The sequence below is a fragment of the Pinus tabuliformis genome, chromosome 5_2 (genome assembly GCF_031772625.1).
Source record: "Pinus tabuliformis cultivar Carrire ecotype Pingquan chromosome 5_2, CPIR1, whole genome shotgun sequence".
In the NCBI taxonomy this organism is placed as follows: Eukaryota; Viridiplantae; Streptophyta; class Pinopsida; order Pinales; family Pinaceae; genus Pinus; species Pinus tabuliformis.
Window position 1 is genome coordinate 1,028,962,771 of NC_142306.1, and position 13,740 is coordinate 1,028,976,510.

At 36.1% G+C, this 13,740-nt stretch overlaps 1 protein-coding gene across 1 annotated transcript in view; it reads left to right on the forward strand.

Moving 5' to 3' along the window:
- The first annotated feature begins 2,691 nt into the window (after positions 1-2,691).
- Positions 2,692-13,740, forward strand: part of LOC149162750 (Apoptosis inhibitory protein 5 (API5)) — a 46,403-nt gene continuing 35,354 nt past the window's right edge. Inside the window, exons 1-7 of the mRNA XM_089437366.1 lie at positions 2,692-3,197; positions 4,331-4,492; positions 6,626-6,725; positions 6,811-6,876; positions 10,563-10,645; positions 11,173-11,247; positions 11,811-11,960. Of these exons, the coding sequence (XP_089293492.1) occupies positions 3,114-3,197; positions 4,331-4,492; positions 6,626-6,725; positions 6,811-6,876; positions 10,563-10,645; positions 11,173-11,247; positions 11,811-11,960 (720 nt within the window). The 5' untranslated portion in view covers positions 2,692-3,113. The remainder of the gene's footprint in view (positions 3,198-4,330; positions 4,493-6,625; positions 6,726-6,810; positions 6,877-10,562; positions 10,646-11,172; positions 11,248-11,810; positions 11,961-13,740) is intronic.

Sequence of the window (13,740 nt, forward strand, 5' to 3'; positions counted from 1 at the left end):
CGTCCACTTCTCCCTCTGCCCTTCGAGCCAGTTGGGTGACTGATCCCTCCTCGCCCCCCCATGTCTTATGTCCCACCTCACCTTCCTTTACTGCATTATACATTTCGTACCCCGATCGGGGGTTGATGCACCAATATTATTCAAGGCTTTGAACATCATTTTACTTAGTGTCCTCAACCTTATCTAATTATTGACAATTATAAAAATATGGCTCATTATGTCATAAAAAAACTTTCCTTGTTTATACTTCAAGGATAAAGCATTTTCAAGAGAGAAAGACATACAATATATCTATTGTATATTATTAACAATGTAATAATATATCGACATCTATTATAATAGTCATTTGATATTTGTGATGTAGCAATAAAAAGTCGTGTCCTTACCCAAAGGAATTGTTTTTTTTTTACAAGTTAGAAAGGCCAATGAAAAACCCCAAGTACTTCCCCTCATTTCAAAGATGGTACATAGGGTAAGCCCTATAATCTTTAAGACAGAATGTTGGTAAAAAATGAGGCTTGAAGCCATTATAACATGAGCACAAAACGTCAATTGTGTAAATTTAATCAGGTTGGGAAGGATGACATAATTCCTGCCAACCACCTAAGATTAACCAATCAACAAGCCAAAGGACATGACTTATTGAATCTTACATGTTCATTATACATTCTCAAACATGCAATCTCTCTTCAACACCATTAAGTCCCACCATGGAAGGGACATGCAGAACAATGCTCTTAAATTTGAGAAGATGAGAATGTCAAGAGCCAGAATCCTATCCAATCTTATATTTCTACCTTCTATTAATAGGTTCACATCTTCTTGACTCTCTCTTCTCAAAATACAGATCTCATTACCCTGATGATGGACTCACTTAGCTAGTCCGAAACGTCGGTTTCATAAATTGCTCACAGGTTTTTCCATTAATTAAAATACAATATAATCGTTAATAATAAATAATTTATTTATTGTAATGTATTATGTGGGGTTTAATATTTATGAATGCTCACATTATGAAGTGAATTGGTTCACTTCAATTGGTAATTGAAGTGAATTAGGTGGGTCACTCCATGAGAACATAATGAATGCTCATATACCTATATTGAATAAAAATCAAATAATAATATTTGATATACCCATATTAAATAACAACAACTCATATACCCATATTTAATAACAACAATTCATATACCCATATTTAATAACAACAATTCATATACCCATATTTAATAATGGTTATTAGCTTTAAGGGTTAGTTGAAGTGGTAATGAGCCAAAGATGAGAGCCTTTACCTCTTCCTGAAAGTGGGGAGTTCATGAGTTTGACTCTTTTGATCCCCTTAGTGTTAGGCTTCATAATCAAGGCAATGATTTACTTCGTTTACCATCCATGAATTATGGGGAAGTACTTGATGGTTTTTTCATGAGGGCATTATTAGAAACATGTGTGTGAGAGAGAGAGAGAGAATACATTTAAGGTTTGATAAATCACAAGCTTCGAGGAAATGCACGATCATCATTAATCACAATGAATAAATGTAGAATATTGATCTATATGACTACTTAAAACAACATAAATTATTATAAATCATTACATAGTGGTAATATACCTTAGATATATTACAATTTCACTCCCATAAGATCATAGCCCTTACCAAGGATATGCTTGTCTTGTGTTTATGTATGTCTTGAGTGCACATAACAACAATTGGGGTATGGTGTAAGCCTAGGTGATTTTCGAGGAGTAAATACCCTTCACTCATAACCTCTTAATTAAATGAATCCAATTTGATGTTGTTGGGTTGCATTCAAAAGCCAAAATTATAAACATTGTTACATGCCCTAATTATGATGGAAAATTATAAATTTATTAAAAATGATAATACCAACTTTACCAACATTATGGTGCCAATGTCATAGTTTTCATTTCTAGCTACCATTAATACTATGTGTGTATATTTGTCTCTTTAATAATATTGAAATAAAAGAAAGAATTTTCATTTCTAGCTACCATTAATACTATGTGTGTATATTTGTCTCTTTAATAATATTGAAATAAAAGAAAGAATGATGGTCCTAACGTATGAATTAAAATCACTTTTGTTTGCTTGCGAATTTATTTTCTTTGGACATAAGGAAATGTGTTAATGGTCCATGACCTATGGACATTTAGTGGGAGTGAAAACATGCCTCTTTAGAAACCTCCAGTAAATTATTTTAAGTGAGATGACTTTTCTTATATAACAATGTTCGATTAACCCAAATAACAACCAACAATGACCACTTAATTTAATAAATAAGTTTTAATAAATTTTCCCAAAACAATATATATTTATTATAAACAAAACTAAAAATAGTCATTGATTCTAAAACTTTCCCACTATTGTAAAATATATTGAAATCTAACTTTTCAAATCCACATTACTATGTTTGTGTCATCCTAAGTGTTTTTGTTGCAAAATGGGTGTAAAGGTATACAAATACAATCTAACTTTTCAAATCCACATTACTATGTTTGTGTCATCCTAAGTGTTTTTTGTTGCAAAATGGGTGTAAAGGTATACAAATACTTGACTTTAGTGAGGACATTAACCTTGTCAAACTTCCACCACAAGATATATTAATATATATATATATACACATATAATGTTTATTATTAAAGCTGGATGAGTGAGAAGTCTGCCAGTGTACACATATATCCGAGCGTGAATTCAAAATATTTTGATTGTATCGGAGATGGGATCACAGATGAGATGAGCTGAGATGCTCAGAGAAATCTCTTGTTATTTATTAGTTGGGTTTAAGAATTTCTTCGTTTAAACTTCTTGATCCAAACAGAAAACCGAAAGGAGGGTTCGCAAGGGCTTTAAAGCCGTTTTAGGTTAATGGAGTCTTCGAGTTCGGAGAGCTCCGTCATACGCTCATTTTCTTTCCTTTTTCCGACCCCGAAGGGATTCGATCTACCCACCTCTGCGTGCCACTGAACTGCGGTTTCAGGTTTCTTTATTTTTGATTTTTGGTTTTTCCAGGGACTTTTTGGCGCAGCTTTCAGCAAACCTCTGAATAAAATTTTAAGAAGGCTTTTAGGGTTTTGAAGAACCGCTGAAAGCAAAAATGGCCTTGAACGAAGACGCAAACGACGTGGAGAAACTCTATGAATACGGGGAGCGTCTCAATGAAGCCAAAGAAAAATCCAAGGTATTCTTTTTATGCTCTGAAAAATATATGTATTTTTCCAACAATCTACATGTTGAGAATGCTTATTTCACTTAAATACATAGTAGACTTGGCTTATTGCCATAAACCCTAGAATTATTTTGTTTATGAACACGTAACGTCAAGAACTATTGGCTTGGTATGTTTTGGTAGAACCTGCAATATTATTACTGAAATTGAAGTGGTCTCAGAACCCTAATAACCGTAACACTATTGACCTAGATTCTATGTTTACATAATGGAGACATCAGAGTGGCTACAATGGAATTCGTTCTGTACTAAATTTATCGAACTTTATCTTCTGTGAGTGTTTGCTTGTTTTCATAATTTTCCCTTACATATGTTATGGCAGGATGGAAGTGATTACATTTGCATTTGTCATTTAGTAATATCTTTGAACTTTGTCTTGCATAGGTTTTTGATGTTTCAGTTTGTATCGCATTTTGTCACAAGAAGCACACTGTTTTTACAACGATTTCTTTGTCTGAGCTTTTATTCTTTTGAAATAAATTTAGGTATTTTGTTTTATTCATTGAAAGAAAGTGCTTCCTTAAAACTCAAGGTCCAGTCAATTCCTTTTTTGAAGTTTAGCAGCAGTTCAACGTTATATTTATTTTTTCTTGAAAGTCCTTCCTTCAACCTGAAGAGAAGCATTATAATAATGGTCCTGAAGAGGTTCGCTACCACAGGCGTCCTGGTGAACCACTGAATTCAAGCACTTCCAACTGGTTAAACTCTTGCAACTGGGGGTAATCTTTAGTCAGAATTGACTGGGACTTGCACCCGGTTCCAACGGCTTATCTTAAGGCACCTTAGTGTGGCCTAGCATGTCACCATATTCACCATGAACCACAGCCTCATTGAGTCATGTTTTTGTTTAATAGCCATTCCAGAAGAAAACTAAACTATGCTAAAATTTATAGCATGGCAGAAGAAAAATATTTAAGTTGGAATTTAATAGCATTGCAAAAGAAAAGTCATTATGTTGAATTGTCTGCTCAAATGTTAGCCTAGTTTTCTAGCGATGATATTTATGGTATAGCAGCATAATCCATTTTTCTTAATTGCCTGAAATTTGGCTGGATTAAAAATTTGTTTTGGTTTATTTTTTGCAGCATGAGAGCGATTACATTGGGATAATAGCAGCAGCAAAGGGAAGTAGCAAAGCAAAGCAGCTGGCGGCACAGCTTATTCCACGCTTCTTCAAGTATTTCCCAAGTCTCTCAGCCGAAGCCATCAATGCACATTTCGATCTGTGTGAAGAAGATGAGTTGGGGGTGAGTCAGTTTTCCTCTTCCTCAAGTAACAAATGCTTACAAATTTAACCTAGTAGAAGATGGTTTGGATCGTGGTAATGGCCCAACCCGCAAGTACCATTGCAAGACCTGCGGAATTGAATTAATGAGTCGTGAGTCGTGACTACGAAGACGAAACGTGCCATGGATTTACCATACCAAGTTACTATACCAAGTTTACTTTGTACATACGAAATGCAAAATATGAATAATCGAGCTTAGCAAGCTTCTGATTGTTTCTGGTTATATCTTATGCTTCAAGGTTGTTGCTCCTGTTTTAGCTTTTGAGGCAAGTGTGTGATCAATGATCAGCCATCAACTATTCGTTGGAATCTATTAAGGAAGGACGATTTAGGAGGCGGCCATTGCTTAAGATTAAGACTATATGGGGATCCCAGTTTTGAATATTATGGAGTTTGAATATCTTGCCTCAGGAGGAATTCCATTTACGTAGTTTGACTGCCGTCTATGTGATAAATGTGTGCCTATAGTTTTTGGGGCTTCACATCGCTGCTTTCATGACAGAAGGCTTGTGCTGGTGCTGTCTTCTGATTGCCTAGAGAGTTTGAAAGAAAGCCTTCCAAATTTTTGCTCCTCACGCTGTTCTTAATGTTGATGTTGAAATTTGGGTAGAAGAATCAGAAAACAAGGAAACATTGGAGAACATATCAATCCAATTTTCTTTGTACTCCAGAATTGAGCAAAGGATTGAGACAATCAGAAGCCTCCTCCCATGTGACTACATTCTGAAATCATGGGTTCTGGTACATGTTTTTACAAGCATCTCATTATTATGACACACAGTTTGAGTGTCTTAGAAGCAGAAAATGGCATTCTGTTGAGCTTGTATATTCCACTGGATATACTGCTGATCAGAGAAAAACAATCAAAAGATATGTCAGTTTTCCGAGTTGCTTTCTCAGCCTCTTGTTACTTGGATGTGCATGTCCATGATCACCAACTTCATGACTGAGGTTTGACATTTAGGGCATCCTGGAATCAGCTGATGGTTTTTTTGCAGTACAGCTCCAACTCAAATAATATGATGCAGATAGGAGTTGATTCTTCCATGATGTTTCTGGGATTATTGTTCTTTCCTTAGACACAAGTAGAGCTTGGAATAAAAAATACATACAAATGTTCTGATTCTTATTTGGATGACAAAAAGCAAGCAGACTATAGTTCATTATCAAAACCTGCCCAATCCAGTGTTGTTTTTTTGCAAAAAACCTGATACTTATAATACTGAAAATGATGTATTTGCCATCTCTTGAGAGTACATGCCAAGCCACTGTTACGTCAAAATAGTCTTCCCCTTACCAACCCATGCAAGTGGGGTAAATGCATGAGGTCTAGCTCCAACATCTAGCTTGTGACAAATTTTTTCAAGTCAATTAAATGAGCTAAATGTTGCAAGATTTGAAATTTGAGAGTTTCTCAATTTTGTTAACCTTTATACTGTATAGTAAAGTCAGTGCAATGTAGCAGACAAATTTTGTCTGGCCAAATCTTATGAGATTTTCCTGCCAGTCTGTAATTCCAGGTCCGTATTGAGATTGAGTTGTTGCTTCATTTCTTATAGAATTGTATATTTCTGCATGTGTTTGGGAAGCTGGGACCTTTACTTAATAAAATGGATTTTTCATTTAGGTTTAGTTGGTCACTTAGGTGATGTTGTCGTGTGCTATCCCACTTAACTGTTATTCAAATTGAGCTGATGTTATGTGGGTATCTGTTTTGTGAGTTCCCAAGTAATTGGGTTCAGTTTTTCTGTGGATCATTCCTAAATGCTGCTGCATTTTGACCTCTCGTTTGCAATACAGCTACTTCTGTTTACTTCCTACCCAAATGGGATGTTTTCTGTGTCTTCTAAGTTTGATGTAGACAAATAAGTTATAGTCCAATAACTCTTCTTGTTGATCATCTTGCCTGTTTTGTCTGAATTCAATATATAGGTCATTTTTGTGTTCTGGGCCTTCCATCTTTTGAATAGCTCTATTCTGTATAACTAAACTGAATTAATTAATTGTTTGTTACATTGTGATAGTTTGCTCCAGTAGCATATTCTGGTTTCTTTTCAAAACATAAACATTGGTTGGAGTTGTTTGGCTGCAGATTAGAGTGCAGGCAATTCGTGGACTTCCCCTTCTGTGCAAGGACACACCAGAGCATGTCCCCAAGATTGTTGATGTTCTTGGACAGCTCCTTTTAGCAGGTATAAGCTCTGCTTCTGAATGTTACACCAAGATAATTTCTTCTTTTGGTTGCTATCTTGAACTGCTGCTATTTCTTGGTTCTAGAGGAAAACCTGGAGAGAGATGCTGTGCAGAAAGCGCTAATGTCCTTTTTAAGGCAGGACACTAAAGGTCATACATCTTTCCTGGATGTTTTTATTTCAGATTTCATTGTTTTTCAATAACTTTATGTTTCTTCTACTATCCTTGTGCACAGTGTATTATGATTCCATCCTTGTACACAGTGTATTATGATTCTCATATTTCCTTGCCTCTAATTCTTATTTTAAATTACTAGGTGATCAATTGCAAGTTGCTAACATATAAAGTTTCTTAGAATCAATTTGTTTTCAAGTTGTGTCAATAGGTTCATTATTTTCTCTTTTCATTTGATATTGAGATATCCATGTGCACGAAAAATTTTAGCAGCTGAAGTTTGCCATTTGGGTTTTGTTTTTGTTTTTGAATTTGAATATTCAACTAAAGTTTGCCCTCAAACTATGGACCATATCCTTACCCTACAAGCAATGATTGAGTAGGTGAGGGATTGCTCTTAGAAAGTCTTGTGTTGCTTTGTTGCATTTTTGAAGACCTTTTTACTTGGTTTTGAGGGAGGCCCTCTTCCAAAGGCTTATCTCATTGTTTTGATTATGCACCTCTATAAGGTTTTCCTTGGTTGTCTCTGCATAAAGACACAAAGTGTTGGATTTCATTAGGAGCATCATTGGGGTGGGAGGGGTGCCCCCTCTCACATCTTATTTCGGATTGATATTATTGGGGTTAAGGAGGGCTACCCCCCCACATCTGCCTAATTCGGGATCAACATTATTGAGGTGAATCAGGGCTGCCCCCCTTCTTGCCTGCCTTTTTTGGGATCTATAATGACAAGTTGGAGTCATTCTTGCATGAGCACATCTAGCCAGATGATAATTGTTTCCTTCATTACATCTTAATCTCCATACCTCTCTTTTCAAATGATGTGGTTCTATTGTCCTATATATCATTGATCTTTGACAGTTGGCAATTAATCTTGGAAAAAATGAAGTTCATAATCTTCAATTGCTCGAAGAAGAGTCTCAAATTTTCATTTCCACTTCAAAGGGATGGAGGTTGAGTCACTTGAGATTACCATTGCATACGTATTTGTGGTTTAATGAACAACACTTAGCTGGATGAAGTCCAATGAGGTTTGAACTTGGAACCACTTTCAAACATCTTGAAACAATTAATGGTAATATCAGAAGTTCAAGTAAAAAAATATTACCATTACTTACTAAGGTGACAAACTCCCAATTCTCAAATCCTGAATCTCTCTTTTGTCTTAAATATTGATTGGCACAGACAAGGCAATATTTTCCTATGGTTCCCATGCCCCTCTTGGTCACACAGGGGGACCCGGAAACTTCCAAAAAAGTGCTCGAAATGTCACAGGAATTGGCTGAAATAGCCCATGCCCCTCTTGGTCACACAGGTGGACCCAAAAACATCCAAAAAAATGCTTGAAATGTCACTGGAAGTGGCTGAAATGGCTTGGAAACATTGTTGGCCATACCATATGGTATTTTCAAATTAGGTAGTCCTTGCAACTTCCAAAGAAGAGCTTGAAATGTCACTGGAAATGGCTGAAACGGCTTGGAACCATTGCTGGCCGTACCATATGGCATTTCCAAATTTGAAACATCATATGGTGCAACTGGTAGTCTAGGTCACGTGACACGATGAACGAAAATACGAGTATTTGACATGTGACACAGTGACACACCGAACACCGAACAGGAGTTCGAGTTGGAGTAAAAATTGATCCTTGACGGATTCGAGGTTTGAGTTTTAGTTTAAAAACTATGGGCTGAGGAGGCTTGTGAGGGAGCCTCATGAGTCATGACCAGACTAGACACAAATTCATAATCAGGCGCCCACCAGTGGTCCTCAAACTATGATGTTACTGGGCCTTCCAGTGGCAGAAGAAACCTTACCTTTCCCACAAGAGGAGAGCAAATCCATAGCAAGCTGCTAGATTGATCTATATAGATGATTGATCATCATGAAATACATTTTATATGTTTGTGTGTATTTGTTGTCATTTTGTACTGGTTATTCATTTTTGTGCCCTTGACTGGACAACTATGAGAATTCAGTATCAGCTTTGATGTATCATTTGACATCCTATATATCTTATATATCAATGCTTTTTGGCAATGTGATCATTTGATGTTGTTGATTTTTTTTTTCAAATTCTTATATTCTGATTTATTCTTTTTTGTGACCCTTGCTGATTAATTGCTAGTTAAGATTATTATATTGATATAATTTAAAAAAAGAATTATAAATAAACTGGCATAGATCCATCCTAACATTGGATCTATAATGGTTTGAGAGGGATCAGCTCACACTGAGGCTTGTATCTCTATATTCTTGATCCCCGTTGGTAATTAATGGATTTGGGTTAAGATGGATCTATGCTGTTTAAATATACTCAAACATTACATTTTACCATTACCCTCTGGTAGGATCCTTTACAGAGATGTTGTCATGAGGCGCCTTATTTACTCACAAACTTTACACTTGAAGACTCTTCTCATAATCCAGCATTTGTGTTGAAGATCCTTCAACTTACAAGATTTTATTCTCAGGCAGGTTCTTGTGCAAAACTAGTTCAATGTGTAATCAAGACCTGGCACATATAGAAGGTTGAAGACTTATCTGAACTTCTATGCCATGAGATTTAGCCTCTGTGGGTATTTCAGATTTGTCCCAAGATTTCCCATATAAAAGGTTGAGGGGTGGGTTTGAGAGTTTCCAGAGTGGGGTTAAGGTACATGCCATAATATTCATGTTAAACTCTGTAGACTAGGGGCTTAAAACCAGCTGTCTAAAACCAGGGCCTGTTTTGCAGAACTCATTTTCTTAATGGTTTTTTAAAGAAACCATATAATTTAACTGTTTTTGCTTAAAATCAACTAATTTTTTTAGTCATTTGATCTTAAATACTTCTCCAGGGACTCACTATCTCGTTACTATCCATATAACCTGGGGATGAAAGCTTTTTCTTGAAGCTCTTGGGCATTTTTTCAACCAATATTTTTAGAGAACTTTAAAGTTTAGAGAAGGGGTAATCCCTAAACTTTTATGAATTAATTCCCTTCAGTTCAATTCCTCAATGTCTTAGGATGAGTGGGGCCCTTATTAATCTCATCTTCTAAAGGCCAGGGCCCCAATTTGGAGTTGTGCCTGAACTCCTTCATTGCTAGGTGTTCAGTGGCAAAGGGAATGCTGTCAAAGACAAAGATGCCCCACGCCTGCAAAGGTGTCATTACTGGAAAGCTTCTCTGAACATTTCACCATAGGACACTCTGTGATATCATTGGGAGGTTTTATTGACTTGTCAGGAAGAAGGTTCTTCACAAGATTGATTTGGAATAATGGGAGGTGGTTCTGGTAGAACCTTAAGTGGCATGAGGAAGGATTCAATTTCAAAGCAGTCCAGCCAATGCAACTGCATTCTTTAACCTTTGAGGTCCAGGGCAGCAGAAATACAAGACATTTGGATAACAATAGTTTCCGTTCTGAAAACACATACTCTTATCCTCTTTCACAATAGTTTCCGTTCTGAAAACACATACTCTTATCCTCTTTCAATATGGATGCAAGACCATTAAACTGTGACTTCAAAGTCTTTGTTTTTGATGTAGATTTATTTTCTGTATAATGATCTGCTTGGTGATTTTTTTTTTTTTTGTAATATGCATTGACAAAATCATTTAATGATATATCAATGTCATGCCATATGGCTAATAAAGTTTGTTATGTTTGACTGACAGCATCTTTAACAGCCCTCTTCAAGCACATTGAGAGTTCTGATGAAAACATTCGCGAGAGAGTACTGAATTTTGTCAAAGACAAGGTGGGTAAGACATATTTTTTTTGTTGACTCATAAGATCTATTATGTTTGGTAATATCTGTATGCTAATAATGAAATCATAATTTCTCCTTGATGCTTAGGAATTTGCTAGTCCCCATTATTATTAGTGGGGAAGTGTCCATCAGTTTATGAGATATCTTTAACTTTTAGGAAGCTGTCTTTAATGACTGATATGAAAATGTTCAAACTTCACATTTCTATTTGCACAGATCTATTTTGTTGTATTCTATTCAAATTTGGTTTGGGAATCATTCTGGATAAATGATAGCTATACTTGCTTGTCTTGGAATGGTTGGAGTGTGTCTATTTGTATGGGATGACTATATTTAGCTCATTGCCAGTATGCTTACTATTCCATGGTATTCTTTCCTATTCTTGTGCGTTTCTTTTGATATGCATCAGTGAGTTGTTATTCAGGCTATGTGCGACTGTTTTTGAGTAGTTTTGAGTTTCGACGAGCAAAGCTTTTTGACAGTGATCTAATTATGCTTCTGCTCTGTTAAATAAGGTGTTTCCCCTCAAAGCTGAGTTATTGAAACCACAGGAGGAAATGGAAAGGCATGTAACTGATCTGATCAAGAAGGTTAGTTATTTTGTAATTCACAGAATGTGGATTGTACATAATTTTTATTTTAGCAAAATGTTTATGGGTTTGGTTTCAGTTATATATGAATGTATGCATGTGGAAGAATTGTGGACTATTCTGCTCATTGGGCAATCTGTTATGTATGACTCTATGCTGACTATGTGAAAGACGTCCCAAGTATTGAACCTTGATATTTGCTAAGATAATTCAGGAACTTTGTCAATGCCTGTAGACATTTTGCATGATTTTATCCTTGCCATACTTTCCAATTTTTTTTTGTTTTGTTTCTAATGCTGTATAAGTTCTTTTCTGGAATCATAAAGCTTTAGAACCCTGTTAAGATTTGTTGGGAGTTTGCTGAATCTGTTTATTTTATTCATATAACCAAGAGCAATCTAGCAATTAGTGTCAAGCATTTGTACTCAATACTGTGCTTCTCTTGAAACAATATAGTTTGTATTCAGTCTACTTGTTTGTTTATTATCTGTAGACATTCTGCTGGTTTAAAAGAACAATTTATGATGCTTCATTTCTAACATATTTTCTTTTTGTTTTAACAGAGTCTGCAAGATGTCACTGGTGCAGAATTCAAGATGTTTATGGACTTTCTGAAGACTCTGAGCATCTTTGGTGAAAAAGCTCCAGCAGAACGTGTACAAGAGCTTATAGAAATTGTTGAAGGGCAAGCAGATTTGGATGCACAGTTCAATGTATGTTCTAACCTTGAGATTAGAATGACAAGAACATAATTGTATATGCTAATACCAAATAGTTTCTGGCAAGTCTTAGTTGTTTTTCTATATGGTTCAGTTCTTAAGAGAGAACTAAAACAGTTTTGAAGGAGAGAACTAAAAATGTAAAACTTTGGAGATTCAAACATTTTCCAAGGAATGAAATATAGTGAGATTGTGGGCTACCTATGTCTATGAGATACCAAATGTAGGTGCCAGAAATATCATTTCATGTATCCTCTTTGCTAGGGTTAGTGTTTATTGAAGTGACTAACATAGCCTTGTTTTATTCAATTATCTTGAGTGACACTATTTTCAGGTTTTCTGCTGCACTCTAAATATTCCCCATTGTGAAGCTCTAGCCAATTATTTCACATTGTAGATTCTTATGAGTTTCTTAATTGTATGGTTAGTGCTAATAGCTAAGTCACTTGACACGGGGACACGAGACACGTAGGATACAAGAATACAAGGTTCCGACACGTGACATGATGACCCCCCCTCGTACAAGATACGAGGTTCTGACATGTGACATGATGACCCCCCCTCGTACAAGATACGAGGTTCTGACACGTGACATGATGACCCCCCCTCTCCTCCCCACATACAGGATACGAGGTTTTGACATGTGACATGATGACCCCGTTTCCCCCCCTCGAACAGGACAAGGAAGATATATATATATATATATATATATATATATATATATATATATATATATATATATATATCATCTAACACAAATTCTCATGATATAAATTCAATCATACATTATGCATACAATCAATGATTCATCAATGGTACAAGTTTACAACTAGTGCTTACTATTGCATCAATGACGATAAATTGACAAACATAAGAAATTAACCATAAATTGCAATTTTCTCATTAACTCATCAAAATCAAAATGTGTTACACAGGTATTGAGTCTTGAGGACCCCTGACTAACTGAGGCACATATACTATATGTGGGAATGCCAATGGAAAATAGCAAATACAAAATAGGGTAGATACTAGAACTTGAAACTATAGATCAGGATAGAAGAATCTCATAGGAAAGTTGCAACTGTCAACAGTCTATAGGCTATAACCTATAGCTCATCAACATCAAAATCAACATTGGTACAACCAATTCTCTCTTCTGCCTTCTCTTCCTTCGTATCCAATGTAATCTTTGCATCTACTAGTGTGGAGGATGACCCCTCAAGAGTATCACCATCATCAAAAGTGACAGGCTCTAGCACTGGTTCATTGAGATTGATCCAAGTTGGCTAATGCTAACTCAAAATTGTTGTCCAAACCCATATCTTCAGGAAACACATCCCACATCCTTGACTTTTCCTTCAACCACACGTTCCTCTGCCTGTAAATAAGATGAAGGTTGGTGTGCAGTGTGCACATACACTATTGTCTCTACCTTGGACTACTCAAGCTTGCTTGTCTTAAAACTATACAAATTCCCATATGTGCTCCTATTTCTATCGCAACAAGAGGATGAAGTAACCTGAGAGAGGAGCCTCATGGCTAACTGTTGTAGAGGAGGGCATGTTGTCCCACGAGTTTCCTACCAAACATAGGGCTTCTTAACCCCTTTGTCTCTAATCACATCACAGCTTGCAAACCGCCCAGTGCCAGTGGAAAACTTTGCAAAGGCATCCTCCACCTCATCAAGGGATGCTTAATCCTGAAATATCTGTCTCAATGCATCCTTACTCCTTTGTGAAATCTCACCATCCATGTGAGGAGGGAATCCACGTGA